We start from the raw sequence: 23098 nt of genomic DNA, 5'->3' as shown, positions 1-23098 counted from the left end.
GATTTATCTACTTGTCTTTAGTCTCCAAGAAAGAACATTCAATAAATAAATTACCGTAAAAATAAAAAAAAGCTAACGAGAGGTTACGTTGAGTTGCTGCAACATTTGTACCCGGTCAGTTTTTTTCAGACTAGTTCCTCACTATTTAAGTCATATTTTTACTGCACGCCGGATATAAATTCCGAGTGTCCGACCGATTGCAGCACTACACACATGTACATATGTATGTATGTACATACATATGTGTATCATAAAGTAAACGAAGGTAAATAATACGAAATTCGCTCAAGTTCTACTTTCTGGTGATTATTCTCAAAGGCACAGTTACACGTGCGTTTAATTCATTGTTATATCATTGATATTGAAAATGATTTCCTTCAGTTTTAAAATTTATGAAAATGATGTGCGAGCTTTGTACAGTCAGCACAACATTTATTCGGACACTCGTCTATATCAACTTTATAAATAACTTGAAAAGTATTTAAGTTTGAAAACAAATTTTTATTTCATTATGAACATGGATATTACTACTACTAATTTCAAATCTAAAAACATAAAAAACCTTCTTTGGCATATCAAAAAAAATTAAAAGTATCAAAAAGGACACTTTTTTACGCACAACAATTATTCGGACACTTTTTATTTTGTACGAAAAAAACTTATTGTCCCCAATTTTTTCTGATTTCAATATTTTGTGGGGCATACTTTTTGCCAAATGATTGGTTTCATTGGGATTAATTTTGTCCCATTCCGTCATCAGAGCCGTTTTAAGGATTTCCTTGGAGGAAATTTTATGTTTCCTAATTTTTTTTTCTAGCAAATCCCAAACATGCTTTATGGGGTTCAGATCTGGTGACTGCGGCAGCGTTTTTAACTGCTTGCACTGATACAACAGCCATTCTTGAACCAAAAACGAGGTATTTTTGGGGTCATCGTATATTTAAAGCAAACCAGTTTCATGTTCTTAAAGATCGAAAACTAATGACACTGTAAGGAGCTTCATTAATAAAAGGACACAAGTTTTTAGCTTCTAGTGGGGGCTAGTGCCACCGTAGGAATATTTGCTGTTTTTTTTCAATCGTAGTACATGTTTTGTTTGCTATTTTTAAAAATCGATTTTATTTAAAGAAGTATTTGAATCGAGACAAATCGAATTTATGCACTGCTCGTGATGATTCGGATACGAACGAAGCACTACTTGACCTCCTTGACTTGCAATCCTGGGGGCAAAGATTGCTTAATTTTGTCCGCTTTTTCCTTATCCTGTACCACTAGCGTGTACAAAAAGCGCGAGCAGCGGATCTTGAATTTAGTATTCGTAGGATTCTTCTTGATTTTTACAGCACGCGCATCTGAACGACGTGCTTTATTAAGAAAATCTTTAACTTCTTTTATTTCTCGTGGCATCTAGGTGAGAAATTTCGTTAATTCGGGGAAAGTTCTGTTCTCTCGAGTCAAAACACTTACGTTGCGTTATTTCTACAGTTTCAACTACAATCTCGAAAATTCCGTATTGTTCGGTCCAAAGCAGAAAAGGAAAGGAAATTCTGCAATCCATTTCCGGTTGTCACCAGAAGTGTCAAATTTACACAAGGTTGTGTTGAAACTATTTATCAAAATTCGTAGTCGTTGTACAGTCAAGGTATCACAACGATTTCTTGGCATAGTAGTAATAACTAATTATGGTACAGTTTTTGGATAACTTTATGTATTTTACCAATTTATTTCTAATCACACGGTAAATTTTACTAAAAACAAATACAAAAATTTAAGAGAAAATTAAAATTTATTTATTTAAGGTCTTTTACAATGAGATACGTAAAATTCATAGAAAAAATACTAAAATACGTCACGTTAAAATAAACAATGACATACAGTGTCTTGAAACAAACCATCACGCGCATTAAATAAAAACCATTAACATGACAGATCAACATATTACGTGAGGCATACATTTTGGATACGAAATAGGTTTCAAAATTGTCAGATCAGTAACGTCTGTTTGCCGTCTAAAGTTACGTGGTGGTAGCCATAACCGTTATTGCCCACAACGGACACAATTCCCATATTGTATTATATCTGACAGGATCGGGCTTATACTCTCACAAAAATGTTCCGATTTACTTTTAAAAATCACAAACCAGGCTATTCCATTTCGGGGATGTTCGGAAAGGTTTTGCCGCTCCGAAAAATTCCCAGTTGTTCCACCATCCATCTGGTATGTTCCTAATAAGCTCGGCAATTTAGGCCCATATCGGGGGAATGGTGTAATTTTTTGAGAGATGTGAGACTCCGATTCACACACACACATCAGCCATCCACTATCCGTCAAAAACAGCTGATAAGTACATCAAATTTTCGCGGAAGATTTATTAATTTTTTTCTTATAATGGATGATGAAGATGTAGCAATTATTTCGGCCGTGGTTCAACAGAAAATTATTCCAATTATGCTGCCCGATAGCAGCAATAGTTCTGGTGACTTGAATCAGTCAGCAGAACAGATACGATCTGCAATCGCAAAATATTGTTTAGACCGTAATGCAAATTATAAACTTATTATTATTTTTCAGCACTTCCAATAAATCATTCTGGAATTTTTTTTGCGTGTTGATGAGGTCCTCGACCATCTTTTCCTTCCTTATTTCATGTTCTTCCTTCTTCCTGTGAAGGTCCTTCTGCTCTTCGAGTCGCTCTCTGGCAATCTCTGCCATCCAAGGAGTGTCGTCTTTTTTGGTTCGCTTTGGCGGGGGCCCTTGTTGAAAGAAAAGGTGCTAGAGCTACATAATCCGTCCAGATCCAACTCGATAATATTCGAAAAAATCTCATTAGTAAAGAATAAATTATGCATAAAATAAAGCATTTACAGAGCATACAAATTTTTGTTCTATGTTGTCAGTCGTCTGCCATTTATTCGCCACACACTTACAATTTCAGCGAGCCTGGAATGCATCCGAACCATTGGGCATGATTGTTGTTGTTTTTTGTTATTTTTGCAAAATCATAGTTTACGTTTTCGCTTTGAATACCATTTTTTCGTTGTGAATGACAATTATTCAGAGTTGCATTTGAAAACCATCGGCTAACTATCGCATAGCCACGTGTGGTTTAGGAACATCCAAAATGGATGGTGGACTAACTGGGAAATTTTCGGAACGGCAAAACCTTACGGACAATCCCCGAAATGGATGGTATCGACCATCCGCTGCTCTTCGAACAATGATTAATTCTGGAGGCTTCTTAAAGTGCATTAAGTCATATCAAGTCGACTCAAAAGTCAGATTAATTTTAATAAATATATCAAAAATTTGTATTCTATATATGTATTTATGCATATTTATTTTAGTACATATATATATTTTCTTATATCGTATATTTAGATACATCATTATTTTAGTTATAATAAACAAAGAAGTCGAGAACCGATGGCGTTTACATAATTTTAATAATTTATGAACAACCTGTTTAAAAATAATTATATTATTGTAATATTTTAAATTTTGTAATACAAATCAAACAAATAACAGCTTTTATTTTATATTCCGCGCCCAAGTGTACCATACCACCACCCCCTGCCCATTCTTCATATATTTTGTGGCGGTCGGTCAGTTCATCAAAACACACAAAACAAGAACCAAACTTAAATTTCAGTTCTAGCGGCCAGCAATACTAGAACACACACACGCAAAGTACTTAAGAATGCGTGTGTACAGAAATTACCCTCTAGTACTGGCGGTGGCGATCGACCATGCCCGAACTTCTGATTTGGCTGGTTCTTACATAGGTACTTTCCAGACTAACCCTAGGGTAAACGAACGCCGAACTACTCAAAGAAGAAACAAAAAGTGTTGCTCTGTATACTCTACAACCCACCGCGCACCAGCCACCGAACTAGTTCGGTAGTAGACGAAGAAACGAAAAAGCATGAGAGGAAAATGAAGAGAGCAGGTAGCTAAAAATGATGCTGATCTGCTCTTCTCCTTTCCCTTTTCTGTTTTCGTTTGTGCCTTTGTGCAAATCAGTGCGGCTGTCCAAGTGATTATAATTATTCAATTTTAAACAGTAAGTCAAAGCAAATGTATAGCGAACGGCATTTGCGTAGGCTGAATAAAGAAATATAAGACAAATATGCAGCCAAACATAATTGTGTTAGCGGAGAAACAGTGTCGTGCAGTGAAATAGAAAAAGTTGAAGGCCGCGAAATAGGAGAGACAATCGACGAAAATGAAAAAATGGAAAGTGACACTGAAAAATGTAAAGAACTTCTTTGGAGTTTTGATTGCTAAGCTTATTTGCTTTTTGGTTTTTTTGTATGCCTATTATATCTGTATTTTATATTTATAGATGCCATAACAGTAGACACGGGGACTGGATCAGCTGAAGTTCAGCTTAGGAAGGCCCTACAGCTGCAAAAGAAACGTTTTTTCAAAAACAGTACCACCGCGAACAGCAGACCTTAATTAGTAAATTTAAAAACTAAAATGATATATATAATAAAATAAAAATTTAAATATGAAATGAAATGAAGATTGATAACCTACTCTTCATGGTTACCCATTTCACTATCTACAACATGGGTACCCATTTCACTAGGTACTACATGGGTACTCATTTCACTAGCTACTAGACGAGTACCCATATCACTAGCTCGGGGGTAAACGATGTGGTGTCGCTGGTCCCCATGTCGTAGGACATTGCGGGTAAAAATGGAAATGATGAAAAGCATTGTTAATGGTTAGTAAAGAAAGTACTAACACATGCAAAGAGGTTCTCTCTGCGGTCTCTCATAATGACGCGTAATGACGCGTAATGACCGAACGCCAAAGCCGAAGTCTCTGAACTGGCACATCTATATACTGTATGGTTAGTGCATACACCAAATTCTGTTTTTATACGGTAGATTGGGTCCTGAAAAACCTGTGTAAAAAACCGTGCAAAAAAAGGCATTGATCGTATGCAATAATAGGGAAAAAATTTGATAACGTTGGAACAATGAAAAACAATGAAGTGCAAAATAAAGTTCGCGCCTAGATATTTTTCAAGTCGTAATTCGTAAAAAAAAAGAAAAAACAACAGACACAATAAAAAATGAAGAGACCAGCAATTGGTGGTAATAAGTAAACATTTGTACATGGGTATGTATTTGTAATATTGTTTTATGATTAGTATTTTGCAGCCATTAAATAAACAAAGAATACACGCATGTCCAAATTAACAGCATAGATGGAAAATATCGCTATATTTAATTGGCATGATGGTAATTCGGATTTTTGGGGGTCCCGAAATAATTCCGTTAATGTCGACCGGGACAGATCCAACTGCGGCTCTAGTAATTTTTTTTTCTGCAACCAAAGCGCACAAAAGCGGATAAAACTGGGAAATCTTCTGGAGATTGCTGGAATTCCAAAAAGAGCAGCAGAAGTAACAGGATGAGCACCAGGAAACAAAGCGGGAGATACTACAGTAAATTGCGAGCAGCCAAGGCCAAACCGACTTCCAGACCGAGCTGCTGCAGTTTTTAAAGGAGTTCAAAGGGTAACGTTTATTGTACATGTATTGATTGTTTTAATATAGCAAATAAAATAGCTAATATACTATTTTAAAGTTGTGAAAACTTTGTAATTTTATGCTCATCAGCTGCTTTCTGTCTGCTGGTAGATGGTGGATGGTGCCAGTGTGTTCTTCCGTTCCTACCTATGTACTTACCATGTCCAAAAGATCCTGTTGTTATTCTGTATTCCGTTGCAACTTAACGAATTATTCGCAAAAAATGCAAGCACAACTGAATCCGCCGCCACCTGATTATGTAATTTTTTACACAAACAGGTACACACCTTGAACGTTTTAAATTATTATACCCGATACTCAAAATGAGTATTCCGACCCCATAAAGTATATATATTCTTGCTCAGCATCAATAGCCGAGTCGATTGAGCCATGTCTGTTTGTCCGTCCGTCCGTATGAACGACTAGTGCTCAAAGACTATAAAAGCTAGAGCAACAAAATTTTGTATCCAGACTTCTGTGATTTCTCACTGCTACAATTTTTCAAAACTTTGCTCCGCCCACTACCGCCCCCACAAAAGGCGAAAATCTGTGGCATCCACAATTTTAAAGATGCGAGCAAAAATCGGTGGAATCCACAGTTTCAAATATACGAGAAAACGCAGAATCGTAGAGGATGACTATATCTTCTAGAGTGCAAAACCAGTGAACCAGATCGTATAATTATTAAAGCCAAAATAAAAAAAAAACAACAATTTCATTCTCTCTCGCTCTGTTTCTCTCTAACACACAGGTTTCATGGTCCGCTTTGCCTATTGCAAACTGTGAGTTAATGGATCTCAGAGACTATAAGAGCTAGAGCAACTAAATTTGGTATCCACACTCCTGTGATATCGGACCTTGAGAGGTTTGATTCAAAGTTTCGCCACACCCCCTTCCGCCCCGCAAAGGACGAAAATCTGGGGCATCCACAAATCTCAGAGACTATTACGGCTAGAGTAACCAAAAGTGGTATTCACACTCCTGTTCGATCTCACTATAAAACGTATATCTCAAAATTTCGACCCCAGCCCCTTCCGCCCCCACAAAGGACGAAAATCTGTGGCATCCACAATATTAAGATTCGAGAAAACTAAAAACGCACAATCATAGAAAATGATAGTTCTGGTGACTTGAATCAGTCAGCAGAACAGATACGATCTGCAATCGCAAAATATTGTTTAGACCGTAATGCAAATTATAAACTTATTATTATTTTTCAGCACTTCCAATAAATCATTCTGGAATTTTTTTTGCGTGTTGATAAGGTCCTCGACCATCTTTTCCTTCCTTATTTCATGTTCTTCCTTCTTCCTGTGAAGGTCCTTCTGCTCTTCGAGTCGCTCTCTGGCACTCTCTGCCATCCAAGGAGTGTCGTCTTTTTTGGTTCGCTTTGGCGGGGGCCCTTGTTGAAAGAAAAAGTGCTAGAGCTACATAATCCGTCCAGATCCAACTCGATAATACTCGAAAAAATCTCATTAGTAAAGAATAAATTATGCATAAAATAAAGCATTTACAGAGCATACAAATTTTTGTTCTATGTTGTCAGTCGTCTGCCATTTATTCGCCACACACTTACAATTTCAGCGAGCCTGGAATGCATCCGAACCATTGGGCATGATTGTTGTTGTTTTTTGTTATTTTTGCAAAATCATAGTTTACGTTTTCGCTTTGAATACCATTTTTTCGTTGTGAATGACAATTATTCAGAGTTGCATTTGAAAACCATCGGCTAACTATCGCATAGCCACGTGTGGTTTAGGAACATCCAAAATGGATGGTGGACTAACTGGGAAATTTTCGGAACGGCAAAACCTTACGGACAATCCCCGAAATGGATGGTATCGACCATCCGCTGCTCTTCGAACAATGATTAATTCTGGAGGCTTCTTAAAGTGCATTAAGTCATATCAAGTCGACTCAAAAGTCAGATTAATTTTAATAAATATATCAAAAATTTGTATTCTATATATGTATTTATGCATATTTATTTTAGTACATATATATATTTTCTTATATCGTATATTTAGATACATCATTATTTTAGTTATAATAAACAAAGAAGTCGAGAACCGATGGCGTTTACATAATTTTAATAATTTATGAACAACCTGTTTAAAAATAATTATATTATTGTAATATTTTAAATTTTGTAATACAAATCAAACAAATAACAGCTTTTATTTTATATTCCGCGCCCAAGTGTACCATACCACCACCCCCTGCCCATTCTTCATATATTTTGTGGCGGTCGGTCAGTTCATCAAAACACACAAAACAAGAACCAAACTTAAATTTCAGTTCTAGCGGCCAGCAATACTAGAACACACACACGCAAAGTACTTAAGAATGCGTGTGTACAGAAATTACCCTCTAGTACTGGCGGTGGCGATCGACCATGCCCGAACTTCTGATTTGGCTGGTTCTTACATAGGTACTTTCCAGACTAACCCTAGGGTAAACGAACGCCGAACTACTCAAAGAAGAAACAAAAAGTGTTGCTCTGTATACTCTACAACCCACCGCGCACCAGCCACCGAACTAGTTCGGTAGTAGACGAAGAAACGAAAAAGCATGAGAGGAAAATGAAGAGAGCAGGTAGCTAAAAATGATGCTGATCTGCTCTTCTCCTTTCCCTTTTCTGTTTTCGTTTGTGCCTTTGTGCAAATCAGTGCGGCTGTCCAAGTGATTATAATTATTCAATTTTAAACAGTAAGTCAAAGCAAATGTATAGCGAACGGCATTTGCGTAGGCTGAATAAAGAAATATAAGACAAATATGCAGCCAAACATAATTGTGTTAGCGGAGAAACAGTGTCGTGCAGTGAAATAGAAAAAGTTGAAGGCCGCGAAATAGGAGAGACAATCGACGAAAATGAAAAAATGGAAAGTGACACTGAAAAATGTAAAGAACTTCTTTGGAGTTTTGATTGCTAAGCTTATTTGCTTTTTGGTTTTTTTGTATGCCTATTATATCTGTATTTTATATTTATAGATGCCATAACAGTAGACACGGGGACTGGATCAGCTGAAGTTCAGCTTAGGAAGGCCCTACAGCTGCAAAAGAAACGTTTTTTCAAAAACAGTACCACCGCGAACAGCAGACCTTAATTAGTAAATTTAAAAACTAAAATGATATATATAATAAAATAAAAATTTAAATATGAAATGAAATGAAGATTGATAACCTACTTCATGGTTACCCATTTCACTATCTACAACATGGGTACCCATTTCACTAGGTACTACATGGGTACTCATTTCACTAGCTACTAGACGAGTACCCATATCACTAGCTCGGGGGCAAACGATGTGGTGTCGCTGGTCCCCATGTCGTAGGACATTGCGGGTAAAAATGGAAATGATGAAAAGCATTGTTAATGGTTAGTAAAGAAAGTACTAACACATGCAAAGAGGTTCTCTCTGCGGTCTCTCATAATGACGCGTAATGACGCGTAATGACCGAACGCCAAAGCCGAAGTCTCTGAACTGGCACATCTATATACTGTATGGTTAGTGCATACACCAAATTCTGTTTTTATACGGTAGATTGGGTCCTGAAAAACCTGTGTAAAAAACCGTGCAAAAAAAGGCATTGATCGTATGCAATAATAGGGAAAAAATTTGATAACGTTGGAACAATGAAAAACAATGAAGTGCAAAATAAAGTTCGCGCCTAGATATTTTTCAAGTCGTAATTCGTAAAAAAAAAGAAAAAACAACAGACACAATAAAAAATGAAGAGACCAGCAATTGGTGGTAATAAGTAAACATTTGTACATGGGTATGTATTTGTAATATTGTTTTATGATTAGTATTTTGCAGCCATTAAATAAACAAAGAATACACGCATGTCCAAATTAACAGCATAGATGGAAAATATCGCTATATTTAATTGGCATGATGGTAATTCGGATTTTTGGGGGGTCCCGAAATAATTCCGTTAATGTCGACCGGGACAGATCCAACTGCGGCTCTAGTAATTTTTTTTTCTGCAACCAAAGCGCACAAAAGCGGATAAAACTGGGAAATCTTCTGGAGATTGCTGGAATTCCAAAAAGAGCAGCAGAAGTAACAGGATGAGCACCAGGAAACAAAGCGGGAGATACTACAGTAAATTGCGAGCAGCCAAGGCCAAACCGACTTCCAGACCGAGCTGCTGCAGTTTTTAAAGGAGTTCAAAGGGTAACGTTTATTGTACATGTATTGATTGTTTTAATATAGCAAATAAAATAGCTAATATACTATTTTAAAGTTGTGAAAACTTTGTAATTGTATGCTCATCAGCTGCTTTCTGTCTGCTGGTAGATGGTGGATGGTGCCAGTGTGTTCTTCCGTTCCTACCTATGTACTTACCATGTCCAAAAGATCCTGTTGTTATTCTGTATTCCGTTGCAACTTAACGAATTATTCGCAAAAAATGCAAGCACAACTGAATCCGCCGCCACCTGATTATGTAATTTTTTACACAAACAGGTACACACCTTGAACGTTTTAAATTATTATCCCCGATACTCAAAATGAGTATTCCGACCCCATAAAGTATATATATTCTTGCTCAGCATCAATAGCCGAGTCGATTGAGCCATGTCTGTTTGTCCGTCCGTCCGTATGAACGACTAGTGCTCAAAGACTATAAAAGCTAGAGCAACAAAATTTTGTATCCAGACTTCTGTGATTTCTCACTGCTACAATTTTTCAAAACTTTGCTCCGCCCACTACCGCCCCCACAAAAGGCGAAAATCTGTGGCATCCACAATTTTAAAGATGCGAGCAAAAATCGGTGGAATCCACAGTTTCAAATATACGAGAAAACGCAGAATCGTAGAGGATGACTATATCTTCTAGAGTGCAAAACCAGTGAACCAGATCGTATAATTATTAAAGCCAAAATAAAAAAAAAAACAACAATTTCATTCTCTCTCGCTCTGTTTCTCTCTAACACACAGGTTTCATGGTCCGCTTTGCCTATTGCAAACTGTGAGTTAATGGATCTCAGAGACTATAAGAGCTAGAGCAACTAAATTTGGTATCCACACTCCTGTGATATCGGACCTTGAGAGGTTTGATTCAAAGTTTCGCCACACCCCCTTCCGCCCCGCAAAGGACGAAAATCTGGGGCATCCACAAATCTCAGAGACTATTACGGCTAGAGTAACCAAAAGTGGGATTCACACTCCTGTTCGATCTCACTATAAAACGTATATCTCAAAATTTCGACCCCAGCCCCTTCCGCCCCCACAAAGGACGAAAATCTGTGGCATCCACAATATTAAGATTCGAGAAAACTAAAAACGCACAATCATAGAAAATGATAGTTCTGGTGACTTGAATCAGTCAGCAGAACAGATACGATCTGCAATCGCAAAATATTGTTTAGACCGTAATGCAAATTATAAACTTATTATTATTTTTCAGCACTTCCAATAAATCATTCTGGAATTTTTTTTGCGTGTTGATAAGGTCCTCGACCATCTTTTCCTTCCTTATTTCATGTTCTTCCTTCTTCCTGTGAAGGTCCTTCTGCTCTTCGAGTCGCTCTCTGGCACTCTCTGCCATCCAAGGAGTGTCGTCTTTTTTGGTTCGCTTTGGCGGGGGCCCTTGTTGAAAGAAAAAGTGCTAGAGCTACATAATCCGTCCAGATCCAACTCGATAATACTCGAAAAAATCTCATTAGTAAAGAATAAATTATGCATAAAATAAAGCATTTACAGAGCATACAAATTTTTGTTCTATGTTGTCAGTCGTCTGCCATTTATTCGCCACACACTTACAATTTCAGCGAGCCTGGAATGCATCCGAACCATTGGGCATGATTGTTGTTGTTTTTTGTTATTTTTGCAAAATCATAGTTTACGTTTTCGCAGTGAATACCATTTTTTCGTTGTGAATGAGAATTATTCAGAGTTGCATTTGAAAACCATCGGCTAACTATCGCATAGCCACGTGTGGCTTAGGAACATCCAAAATGGATGGTGGACTAACTGGGAAATTTTCGGAACGGCAAAACCTTACGGACAATCCCCGAAATGGATGTTATCGACCATCCGCTGCTCTTCGAACAATGATTAATTCTGGAGGCTTCTTAAAGTGCATTAAGTCATATCAAGTCGACTCAAAAATCAGATTAATTTTAATAAATAAATCAAAAATTTGTATTCTATATATGTATTTATGCATATTTATTTTAGTACATATATGTATATATTTTCTTATATCGTGTATTTAGATACATCATTATTTTAGTTATAATAAACAAAGAAGTCGAGAACCGATGGCGTTTACATAATTTTAATAATTTATGAACAACCTGTTTAAAAATAATTATATTATTGTAATATTTTAAATTTTGTAATACAAATCAAACAAATAACAGCTTTTATTTTATTTTCCGCGCCCAAGTGTACCATACCACCACCCCCTGCCCATTCTTCATATATTTTGTGGCGGTGGGTCAGTTCATCAAAACACCCAAAACAAGAACCAAACTTAAATTTCAGTTCTAGCGGCCAGCAATACTAGAACACACACACGCAAAGTACGTAAGAATGCGTGTGTACAGAAAATACCCTCTAGTACTGGCGGTGGCGATCGACCATGCCCGATCTTCTGATTTGGCTGGTTCTTACATAGGTACTTTCTAGACTAACCCTAGGGTAAACGAACGCCGAACTACTCAAAGAAGAAACAAAAAGTGTTGCTCTGTATACTCTACAACCCACCGCGCACCAGCAACCGAACTAGTTCGGTTGGGATGCAACGTCTCACCAGTAGACGAAGAAACGAAAAAGCATGAGAGGAAAATGAAGAGAGCAGGTAGCTAAAAATGATGCTGATCTGCTCTTCTCCTTTCCCTTTTCTGTTTTCGTTTGTGCCTTTGTGCAAATCAGTGCGGCTGTCCAAGTGATTATAATTATTCAATTTTAAACAGTAAGTCAAAGCAAATGTATAGCGAACGGCATTTGCGTAGGCTGAATAAAGAAATATAAGACAAATATGCAGCCAAACATAATTGTGTTAGCGGAGAAACAGTGTCGTGCAGTGAAATAGAAAAAGTTGAAGGCCACGAAATAGGAGAGACAATCGACGAAAATGAAAAAATGGAAAGTGACACTGAAAAATGTAAAGAACTTCTTTGGAGTTTTGATTGCTAAGCTTATTTGCTTTTTGGTTTTTTTGTATGCCTATTATATCTGTATTTTATATTTATAGATGCCATAACTGTAGACACGGGGACTGGATCAGCTGAAGTTCAGCTTAGGAAGGCCCTACAGCTGCAAAAGAAACGTTTTTTCAAAAACAGTACCACCGCGAACAGCAGACTTTAATTAGTAAATTTAAAAACTAAAATGATATATATAATAAAATAAAAATTTAAATATGAAATGAAATGAAGATTGATAACCTCCTTCATGGTTACCCATTTCACTATCTACAACATGGGTACCCATTTCACTAGGTACTACATGGGTACTCATTTCACTAGCTACTAGACGAGTACCCATATCACTAGCTCGGGGGTAAACGATGTGGTGTCGCTGGTCCCCATGTCGTAGGACATTGCGGGTAAAAATGGAAATGATGAAAAGCATTGTTAATGGTTAGTAAAGAAAGTACTAACACATGCAAAGAGGTTCTCTCTGCGGTCTCTCATAATGACGCGTAATGACGCGTAATGACCGAACGCCAAAGCCGAAGTCTCTGAACTGGCACATCTATATACTGTATGGTTAGTGCATACACCAAATTCTGTTTTTATACGGTAGATTGGGTCCTGAAAAACCTGTGTAAAAAACCGTGCAAAAAAAGGCATTGATCGTATGCAATAATAGGGAAAAAATTTGATAACGTTGGAACAATGAAAAACAATGAAGTGCAAAATAAAGTTCGCGCCTAGATATTTTTCAAGTCGTAATTCGTAAAAAAAAGAAAAAAACAACAGACACAATAAAAAATGAAGAGACCAGCAATTGGTGGTAATAAGTAAACATTTGTACATGGGTATGTATTTGTAATATTGTTTTATGATTAGTATTTTGCAGCCATTAAATAAACAAAGAATACACGCATGTCCAAATTAACAGCATAGATGGAAAATATCGCTATATTTAATTGGCATGATGGTAATTCGGATTTTGGGGGGGTCCCAAAATAATTCCGTTAATGTCGACCGGGACAGATCCAACTGCGGCTCTAGTAATTTTTTTTTCTGCAACCAAAGCACACAAAAGCGGATAAAACTGGGAAATCTTCTGGAGATTGCTGGAATTCCAAAAAGAGCAGCAGAAGTAACAGGATGAGCACCAGGAAACAAAGCGGGAGATACTACAGTAAATTGCGAGCAGCCAAGGCCAAACCGACTTCCAGACCGAGCTGCTGCAGTTTTTAAAGGAGTTCAAAGGGTAACGTTTATTGTACATGTATTGATTGTTTTATTATAGCAAATAAAATAGCTAATATACTATTTTAAAGTTGTGAAAACTTTGTAATTTTATGCTCATCAGCTGCTTTCTGTCTGCTGGTAGATGGTGGATGGTGCCAGTGTGTTCTTCCGTACCTACCTATGTACTTACCATGTCCAAATGATCCCGTTGTTATTCTGTATTCCGTTGCAACTTAACGAATTATTCGCAAAAAATGCAAGCACAACTGAATCCGCCGCCACCTGATTATGTAATTTTTTGCACAAACAGGTACACACCTTGAACGTTTTAAATTATTATACCCGATACTCAAAATGAGTATTCCGACCCCATAAAGTATATATATTCTTGCTCAGCATCAATAGCCGAGTCGATTGAGCCATGTCTGTTTGTCCGCCCGTCCGTATGAACGACTAGTGCTCAAAGACTATAAAAGCTAGAGCAACAAAATTTTGTATCCAGACTTCTGTGATTTCTCACTGCTACAATTTTTCAAAACTTTGCTCCGCCCACTACCGCCCCCACAAAAGGCGAAAATCTGTGGCATCCACAATTTTAAAGATGCGAGCAAAAATCGGTGGAATCCACATTTTCAAAGATACGAGAAAACGCAGAATAGTAGAGGATGACTATATCTTCTAGAGTGCAAAACCAGTGAACCAGATCGTTTAATTATTAAAGCCAAAATAAAAAAAAACAACAATTTCATTCTCTCTCGCTCTGTTTCTCTCTAACACACAGGTTTCATGGTCCGCTTTGCCTATTGCAAACTGTGAGTTAATGGATCTCAGAGACTATAAGAGCTAGAGCAACTAAATTTGGTATCCACACTCCTGTGATATCGGACCTTGAGAGGTTTGATTCAAAGTTTCGCCACACCCCCTTCCGCCCCGCAAAGGACGAAAATCTGGGGCATCCACAAATCTCAGAGACTATTACGGCTAGAGTAACCAAAAGTGGTATTCACACTCCTGTTCGATCTCACTATAAAACGTATATCTCAAAATTTCGACCCCAGCCCCTTCCGCCCCCACAAAAGACGAAAATCTGTGGCATCCACAATATTAAGATTCGAGAAAACTAAAAACGCACAATCATAGAAAATGATAGTTCTGGTGACTTGAATCAGTCAGCAGAACAGATACGATCTGCAATCGCAAAATATTGTTTAGACCGTAATGCAAATTATAAACTTATTATTATTTTTCAGCACTTCCAATAAATCATTCTGGAATTTTTTTTGCGTGTTGATGAGGTCCTCGACCATCTTTTCCTTCCTTATTTCATGTTCTTCCTTCTTCCTGTGAAGGTCCTTCTGCTCTTCGAGTCGCTCTCTGGCAATCTCTGCCATCCAAGGAGTGTCGTCTTTTTTGGTTCGCTTTGGCGGGGGCCCTTGTTGAAAGAAAAGGTGCTAGAGCTACATAATCCGTCCAGATCCAACTCGATAATATTCGAAAAAATCTCATTAGTAAAGAATAAATTATGCATAAAATAAAGCATTTACAGAGCATACAAATTTTTGTTCTATGTTGTCAGTCGTCTGCCATTTATTCGCCACACACTTACAATTTCAGCGAGCCTGGAATGCATCCGAACCATTGGGCATGATTGTTGTTGTTTTTTGTTATTTTTGCAAAATCATAGTTTACGTTTTCGCTTTGAATACCATTTTTTCGTTGTGAATGACAATTATTCAGAGTTGCATTTGAAAACCATCGGCTAACTATCGCATAGCCACGTGTGGTTTAGGAACATCCAAAATGGATGGTGGACTAACTGGGAAATTTTCGGAACGGCAAAACCTTACGGACAATCCCCGAAATGGATGGTATCGACCATCCGCTGCTCTTCGAACAATGATTAATTCTAGAGGCTTCTTAAAGTGCATTAAGTCATATCAAGTCGACTCAAAAGTCAGATTAATTTTAATAAATAAATCAAAAATTTGTATTCTATATATGTATTTATGCATATTTATTTTAGTACATATATATATTTTCTTATATCGTATATTTAGATACATCATTATTTTAGTTCTAATAAACAAAGAAGTCGAGAACCGATGGCGTTTACATAATTTTAATAATTTATGAACAACCTGTTTAAAAAGAATTATATTATTGTAATATTTTAAATTTTGTAATACAAATCAAACAAATAACAGCTTTTATTTTATTTTCCGCGCCCAAGTGTACCATACCACCACCCCCTGCCCATTCTTCATATATTTTGTGGCGGTGGGTCAGTTCATCAAAACACCCAAAACAAGAACCAAACTTAAATTTCAGTTCTAGCGGCCAGCAATACTAGAACACACACACGCAAAGTACGTAAGAATGCGTGTGTACAGAAAATACCCTCTAGTACTGGCGGTGACGATCGACCGCCCGAACTTCTGATTTGGCTGGTTCTTACATAGGTACTTTCTAGACTAACCCTAGGGTAAACGAACGCCGAACTACTCAAAGAAGAAACAAAAAGTGTTGCTCTGTATACTCTACAACCCACCGCGCACCAGCCACCGAACTAGTTCGGTTGGGATGCAACGTCTCACCAGTAGACGAAGAAACGAAAAAGCATGAGAGGAAAATGAAGAGAGCAGGTAGCTAAAAATGATGCTGATCTGCTCTTCTCCTTTCCCTTTTCTGTTTTCGTTTGTGCCTTTGTGCAAATCAGTGCGGCTGTCCAAGTGATTATAATTATTCAATTTTAAACAGTAAGTCAAAGCAAATGTATAGCGAACGGCATTTGCGTAGGCTGAATAAAGAAATATAAGACAAATATGCAGCCAAACATAATTGTGTTAGCGAAGAAACAGTGTCGTGCAGTGAAATAGAAAAAGTTGAAGGCCGCGAAATAGGAGAGACAATCGACGAAAATGAAAAAATGGAAAGTGACACTGAAAAATGTAAAGAACTTCTTTGGAGTTTTGATTGCTAAGCTTATTTGCTTTTTGGTTTTTTTGTATGCCTATTATATCTGTATTTTATATTTATAGATGCCATAACAGTAGACACGGGGACTGGATCAGCTGAAGTTCAGCTTAGGAAGGCCCTACAGCTGCAAAAGAAACTTTTTTTCAAAAAGGGTACCACCGCGAACAGCAGACCTTAATTAGTAAATTTAAAAACTAAAATGATATATATAATAAAATAAAAATTTAAATATGAAATGAAATGAAGATTGATAACCTACTTCATGGTTACCCATTTCACTATCTACAACATGGGTACCCATTTCACTAGGTACTACATGGGTACTCATTTCACTAGCTACTAGACGAGTACCCATATCACTAGCTCGGGGGTAAACGATGTGGTGTCGCTGGTCCCCATGTCGTAGGACATTGCGGGTAAAAATGGAAATGATGAAAAGCATTGTTAATGGTTAGTAAAGAAAGTACTAACACATGCAAAGAGGTTCTCTCTGCGGTCTCTCATAATGACGCGTAATGACCGAACGCCAAAGCCGAAGTCTCTGAACTGGCACATCTATATACTGTATGGTTAGTGCATACACCAAATTCTGTTTTTATACGGTAGATTGGGTCCTGAAAAACCTGTGTAAAAAGCCGTGCAAAAAAAGGCATTGATCGTATGCAATAATAGGGAAAAAATTTGATAACGTTGGAACAATGAAAAACAATGAAGTGCAAAATAAAGTTCGCGCCTAGATATTTTTCAAGTCGTAATTCGTAAAAAAAAGAAAAAAACAACAGACACAATAAAAAATGAAGAGACCAGCAATTGGTGGTAATAAGTAAACATTTGTACATGGGTATGTATTTGTAATATTGTTTTATGATTAGTATTTTGCAGCCATTAAATAAACAAAGAATACACGCATGTCCAAATTAACAGCATAGATGGAAAATATCGCTATATTTAATTGGCATGATGGTAATTCGGATTTTGGGGGGGTCCCGAAATAATTCCGTTAATGTCGACCGGGACAGATCCAACTGCGGCTCTAGTAATTTTTTTTTCTGCAACCAAAGCGCACAAAAGCGGATAAAACTGGGAAATCTTCTGGAGATTGCTGGAATTCCAAAAAGAGCAGCAGAAGTAACAGGATGAGCACCAGGAAACAAAGCGGGAGATACTACAGTAAATTGCGAGCAGCCAAGGCCAAACCGACTTCCAGACCGAGCTGCTGCAGTTTTTAAAGGAGTTCAAAGGGTAACGTTTATTGTACATGTCTTGATTGTTTTATTATAGCAAATAAAATAGCTAATATACTATTTTAAAGTTGTGAAAGCTTTGTAATTTTATGCTCATCAGCTGCTTTCTGTCTGCTGGTAGATGGTGGATGGTGCCAGTGTGTTCTTCCGTTCCTACCTATGTACTTACCATGTCCAAAAGATCCTGTTGTTATTCTGTATTCCGTTGCAACTTAACGAATTATTCGCAAAAAATGCAAGCACAACTGAATCCGCCGCCACCTGATTATGTAATTTTTTACACAAACAGGTACACACCTTGAACGTTTTAAATTATTATACCCGATACTCAAAATGAGTATTCCGACCCCATAAAGTATATATATTCTTGCTCAGCATCAATAGCCGAGTCGATTGAGCCATGTCTGTTTGTCCGCCCGTCCGTATGAACGACTAGTGCTCAAAGACTATAAAAGCTAGAGCAACAAAATTTTGTATCCAGACTTCTGTGATTTCTCACTGCTACAATTTTTCAAAACTTTGCTCCGCCCACTACCGCCCCACAAAAGGCGAAAATCTGTGGCATCCACAATTTTAAAGATGCGAGCAAAAATCGGTGGAATCCACAGTTTCAAAGATACGAGAAAACGCAGAATCGTAGAGGATGACTATATCTTCTAGAGTGCAAAACCAGTGAACCAGATCGTATAATTATTAAAGCCAAAAAAAAAAAAAAAAAAAACAATTTCATTCTCTCTCGCTCTGTTTCTCTCTAACACACAGGTTTCATGGTCCGCTTTGCCTATTGCAAACTGTGAGTTAATGGATCTCAGAGACTATAAGAGCTAGAGCAACTAAATTTGGTATCCACACTCCTGTGATATCGGACCTTGAGAGGTTTGATTCAAAGTTTCGCCACACCCCCTTCCGCCCCGCAAAGGACGAAAAACTGGGGCATCCACAAATCTCAGAGACTATTACGGCTAGAGTAACCAAAAGTGGTATTCACACTCCTGTTCGATCTCACTATAAAACGTATATCTCAAAATTTCGACCCCAGCCCCTTCCGCCCCCACAAAGGACGAAAATCTGTGGCATCCACAATATTAAGATTCGAGAAAACTAAAAACGCACAATCATAGAAAATGACCTTATCTATCAGATTGCTGAATCTGGATCAGATCGGATCATTTTTTTAGCCAAAAAGAACAAATCAATTTGCAGTGGCTAAGCAGCGCCCGACGATACGATTCAGATGCGTTTTCTTTCTTTCCCGCTCGCACACATTGTCGCTCAATGTAGCCATACTGACTTTGTATCGGGTATAAATGTAGAGTTGCGGTCGCAGCAGCAACTCGCAAATTTCCCCCTCGTTTATATTGGAAAATCGTACTATAATCTAGCAATCGTAAGTAGCTCAGTCAAGCTACTCCTTTTAGACTTTCGTGTAGTGAGACTTTTGAAATTCATCTGGATTCAACTTCATTCTTTTTTATTTGTTAATGTGATTAATTTTCTTTCTATATTTTGTGGATTAGACTGCAACAAACCGAAAGTTTCTACAACAAACCATTTTTAAGATAATAATAATAATTAGATAGAATAATTAGGAATAATTATTGCCATATTCCTATTTTAAATTGAAATAATTTTATTATATTTTTACTGTCATCTTTTTTTTTGATAAGGTGTTTATTTTTTTTTTTTAATAATGGCAATCAACACAAATAACAGTATACGATAACCTTATGTACTGAAATTGTTAAAACTATGTTATGGGCGGCTTGGGGGAGACGATAGATGTCAGGGCTGGAGGAGACAAAAAGACAGCGACATCTGTTGTGGATCCTGGGAGGCAGTGGCAGAGTTGTGTGGGAGGAAAGGAGACGGGACGAGGAGGAGGAGGAAGAGATTTCCGGTAGAAAATCAAAGAAAACAAAAAAAGGTAAGACAAATTGGTGATCGTGGAGTCGAGAATCCCTCCACGACATCTGTAACAGGAGGAATCAACTTCAGCGGCGAACATCGGCAGCAGCAGACCGGTACTGGGCAGGCCGGAAAACTGGTGTGGGAGCCGCCAGAGGAACACCAATACACACACACACGATTCATATCATCCACCGTCATCCACACACCTCCACACACAACCCACGCACGTATACTCAATCACAACACATCGCAATCCCCCATTTCACAGACATACACCCGTCCGAAACACAATTAAATAAAATTATCACGATTAAACACAGAACAAAAACCACGATCAAACATAAACATCCGCGAGCATAAGGAAGCAACAACTTTCCATGGGGGCTTCTAACTCGGCCGAGATAGGGTTAATTTTTTTGTAGTATTTTTTGAATTAGTATTTATTTTTGTCGGCAGAATCTAGTTTATTAATTAATATTGTTAAAAACAGGTAAATAAGAAAATATAATATGAATATAATATGAAAGTTAAAGTGTAGATATGAGTGAATAGAAAAAAGTAGTTGGGTGGGACGAGGGCGAGAAGAAGAGCGCGACCCCGAAAATGAAAAGGGAGCGCGCGAATTCAAAAGGTGGCGCTCATAGAAGGGAGGGACCTCGCTAGGGATAATAATATCAAATATCACCACTAAAGAGAGTGCCAACGAAGACAGGTCTGGTCGAAAAGTTATTTTTTTTTTTTTTTGTATGTTTTTTATACCCTATACTCAAAATGAGTATTGGGGTATATTAGATTTGTGGTAAAAGTGGATGTGTGTAACGTCCAGAAGGAATCGTTTCCGACCCCATAAAGTATATATATTCTGGATCAGCATCAATAGCCGAGTCGATTGAGCCCTGTCTGTCTGTCCGTCTGTCCGTCCGTCCGTCCGTCCGTCCGTCCGTCCGTCCGTCCGTCCGTCCGTCCGTCCGTCCGTCCGTCCGTCCGTCCGTCCGTCCCCATCAGCGCCTAGTGCTCAAAGACTATAAGAGCTAGAGCAACGATGTTTTGGATCCAGACTTCTGTGATATGTCACTGCTACAAAAATATTTCAAAACTTCGCCCCGCATCCACATTTTTAAAGATACGATAAAACCAAAAACGCAGAATCGGCGAGGATGACCATATCTTCTACAGTGCAAAATCTGAACCAGATCGTATAATGATTATAGCCAGAATCAAGAAAACAATTTCATTCTTTCTCGCTCTGTCTCTCTCTAACACACAGGTTTCATGGTCGGTTTTGTCAATTGCAAAATATGAGTTCAAGGATCTCAGAACCTATAAGAGCCAGAGCAACCAAATTTGGTATCCACACTCCTGTGATATCGGACCTTGACCGTTTTGTGTCCAAATTTCGCCACACCCCCTTCCGCCCCCGCAAAGGACGAAAATCTGGGGCATCCACAAATCTCAGAGACTATTAAGGCTAGAGTAACCAAATTAGGTATCCGCACTTCTGTTAGATCTCACTATAAAACGTATATCTCAGAATTTCGCCCCACCCTTTTCCGCCCCCACAAAGGACGAAAATCTGTTGCATCCACAATATTGCACATTCGAGAAAACTAAAAACGCAGAATCATAGATAATGACCATATCTATCAGATTGATGAATCTGGACCAGATCAGATAATTTTTATAGCCAAAAGGAACAAATCAATTTGCACTGGCTACGCAGCCCCCGTGACGTCGGGGTGACTGATTTTCAGACTGATTTTCTGTCTCTCTCGCACGCACTCTTTGTCGTGTCGTTTAATATTAGCGGCGTCTGCCGGAGGAGAGCCGTACTGACTTAGTATCGGGTATAAATTTAGAGTTGCGGTCTCCGCAGCAACTCACAACGTTCCCCCTCGTTTTTGTTTTTGTTCAATCCGTCCCCTGGTTTATCGGGTCGGAAATACCCCCTGACTTCCCCGTGAACTAGCTGGGAACGATAGGCCACGGTGGTAAAGAGGCGGGTCGTAACCACAACTTTTTTTAAATGGGTTGGAAAAACGGAATGAATAACATTAAAAGTTCTCAGCGGTCCAGGTCCAGTAGCATTATGGTACGGCATTAAGGACGGCGATTCACCGATTCACCGGCGATTCTATGAAAAGTGCAGATTCGCGCAAGGTTGGTTTTTGCGACGATACCGTAAACCTGGACGCCGTATTTTCAGAATGGGGCTAATAAAGCGTTGTAGGCCAGAACTTTGTTTTTAAGCTTAAGTTAGCTGTTGTGCTTAAGCACATAGTACATTTTACGAGCCTAGCTTTCTAGCCTGCTCTTCAGGCCTCGGGTGTAATTGGCGAATGTTAGCTGGGCATCCAGCGTAACTCCGAGGTAGGCGTCGTACCTGCGCTACTCAACGGGCTCCCCATGCAGGATGACTCAAGGTATGGTGTCCCTCCCTCCTTATTCCATATTCCATTTTCAAGCCGCTTGAACCGTGGTGGGTTTTAACATGTTATGAGTGAATAGGGAATATAGGGTCGGACCAAGCACACACAACAGGAAGCTTTGATGACCTGAAACAATTTGGGGTTGAGCAGCACCTTGAGTTTGGCGAGCAGTCCTTCGTGCCACACCCAAGCAAAGACTGTGTTATGTCGAGGTATGCTGCCACCGTGCCACCGAAACCCAAATTGGTGGTTCGGGATGGCTATGTAGTGTAATATGTCACTACTTTAATTAGAACGCTGGCACGTCTGTGCCGTTTGACTTCAGTTTTTAGAATGTCTTTATTGAATTTATTCTTATAACTCAGACCGCATAGCTGCGCTGCCGGTTACGCCAACAGCGGAGCGGCTTCATACATACTTGTCTTATCAGCATAATCGAGAGGGTAAGAGCCGTATGTACATATGTGTACATATATATACATATGCTTCAAGTGGTCAGCGTGGGAATGCTGACTTAGCTTAGCGCATAAGCGGCGATCATATTGCACGCTCACTTGAAATGGTTTTGTTTGTGTACTGCAACAATGTGTTGCTGATATACATATTTTTAACCGTTGGG

The 23098-nt window shown here is 38.4% G+C and overlaps 1 protein-coding gene and 8 long non-coding RNA genes across 13 annotated transcripts; 4 read left to right on the top strand and 5 right to left on the bottom strand.

Annotated features, from left to right (window-relative positions):
* Positions 1–1020: 1020 nt before the first annotated feature.
* LOC117190887 (60S ribosomal protein L38) lies at positions 1021–1579 on the bottom strand. Its single transcript, XM_033395899.1, has 2 exons — positions 1468–1579; positions 1021–1407 (listed from the first exon to the last, which is right to left on the bottom strand). The coding sequence occupies exon 2, from the start codon at positions 1405–1407 to the stop codon at positions 1195–1197; it is 213 nt and encodes a 70-aa protein (XP_033251790.1). The 5' UTR covers positions 1468–1579; the 3' UTR covers positions 1021–1194.
* Positions 1580–2346: 767 nt separating this feature from the next.
* LOC117190888 lies at positions 2347–3050 on the bottom strand. 2 transcript variants are annotated; one of them, XR_004473867.1, is made up of 3 exons: positions 2929–3035; positions 2576–2802; positions 2347–2510 (listed from the first exon to the last, which is right to left on the bottom strand). It is a non-coding gene; the product is annotated as an uncharacterized LOC117190888 (long non-coding RNA). The 2 variants fall into 2 exon arrangements; XR_004473868.1 differs by having other exon boundaries at positions 2347–2754; positions 2929–3050.
* Positions 3051–3549: 499 nt separating this feature from the next.
* Positions 3550–4484, top strand: LOC117191187. The gene is made up of 2 exons (XR_004473971.1): positions 3550–4253; positions 4344–4484. It is a non-coding gene; the product is annotated as an uncharacterized LOC117191187 (long non-coding RNA).
* Positions 4485–4657: 173 nt separating this feature from the next.
* LOC117192110 lies at positions 4658–5596 on the top strand. Its single transcript, XR_004474208.1, has 2 exons — positions 4658–5134; positions 5354–5596. It is a non-coding gene; the product is annotated as an uncharacterized LOC117192110 (long non-coding RNA).
* A 1059-nt stretch (positions 5597–6655) lies between these two features.
* Positions 6656–7261, bottom strand: LOC117192092. 2 transcript variants are annotated; one of them, XR_004474200.1, is made up of 2 exons: positions 7123–7261; positions 6656–7017 (listed from the first exon to the last, which is right to left on the bottom strand). It is a non-coding gene; the product is annotated as an uncharacterized LOC117192092 (long non-coding RNA). The 2 variants fall into 2 exon arrangements; XR_004474199.1 differs by having other exon boundaries at positions 6656–6948; positions 7123–7237.
* A 482-nt stretch (positions 7262–7743) lies between these two features.
* On the top strand, positions 7744–8678 carry LOC117191112. Its single transcript, XR_004473936.1, has 2 exons — positions 7744–8447; positions 8538–8678. It is a non-coding gene; the product is annotated as an uncharacterized LOC117191112 (long non-coding RNA).
* Positions 8679–8854: 176 nt separating this feature from the next.
* LOC117192111 lies at positions 8855–9789 on the top strand. 2 transcript variants are annotated; one of them, XR_004474210.1, is made up of 2 exons: positions 8855–9326; positions 9547–9789. It is a non-coding gene; the product is annotated as an uncharacterized LOC117192111 (long non-coding RNA). The 2 variants fall into 2 exon arrangements; XR_004474209.1 differs by having other exon boundaries at positions 9410–9789.
* A 1060-nt stretch (positions 9790–10849) lies between these two features.
* On the bottom strand, positions 10850–11446 carry LOC117192086. 2 transcript variants are annotated; one of them, XR_004474198.1, is made up of 2 exons: positions 11317–11446; positions 10850–11211 (listed from the first exon to the last, which is right to left on the bottom strand). It is a non-coding gene; the product is annotated as an uncharacterized LOC117192086 (long non-coding RNA). The 2 variants fall into 2 exon arrangements; XR_004474197.1 differs by having other exon boundaries at positions 10850–11142; positions 11317–11431.
* A 3618-nt stretch (positions 11447–15064) lies between these two features.
* On the bottom strand, positions 15065–15655 carry LOC117190742. Its single transcript, XR_004473810.1, has 2 exons — positions 15532–15655; positions 15065–15405 (listed from the first exon to the last, which is right to left on the bottom strand). It is a non-coding gene; the product is annotated as an uncharacterized LOC117190742 (long non-coding RNA).
* Between the last annotated feature and the right edge of the window lie 7443 nt (positions 15656–23098).

The sequence above is a fragment of the Drosophila miranda genome (assembly GCF_003369915.1).
Source record: "Drosophila miranda strain MSH22 chromosome Y unlocalized genomic scaffold, D.miranda_PacBio2.1 Contig_Y1_pilon, whole genome shotgun sequence".
NCBI lineage: Eukaryota > Metazoa > Arthropoda > Insecta > Diptera > Drosophilidae > Drosophila > Drosophila miranda.
This window is presented reverse-complemented; position numbering and strand designations above follow the sequence as displayed.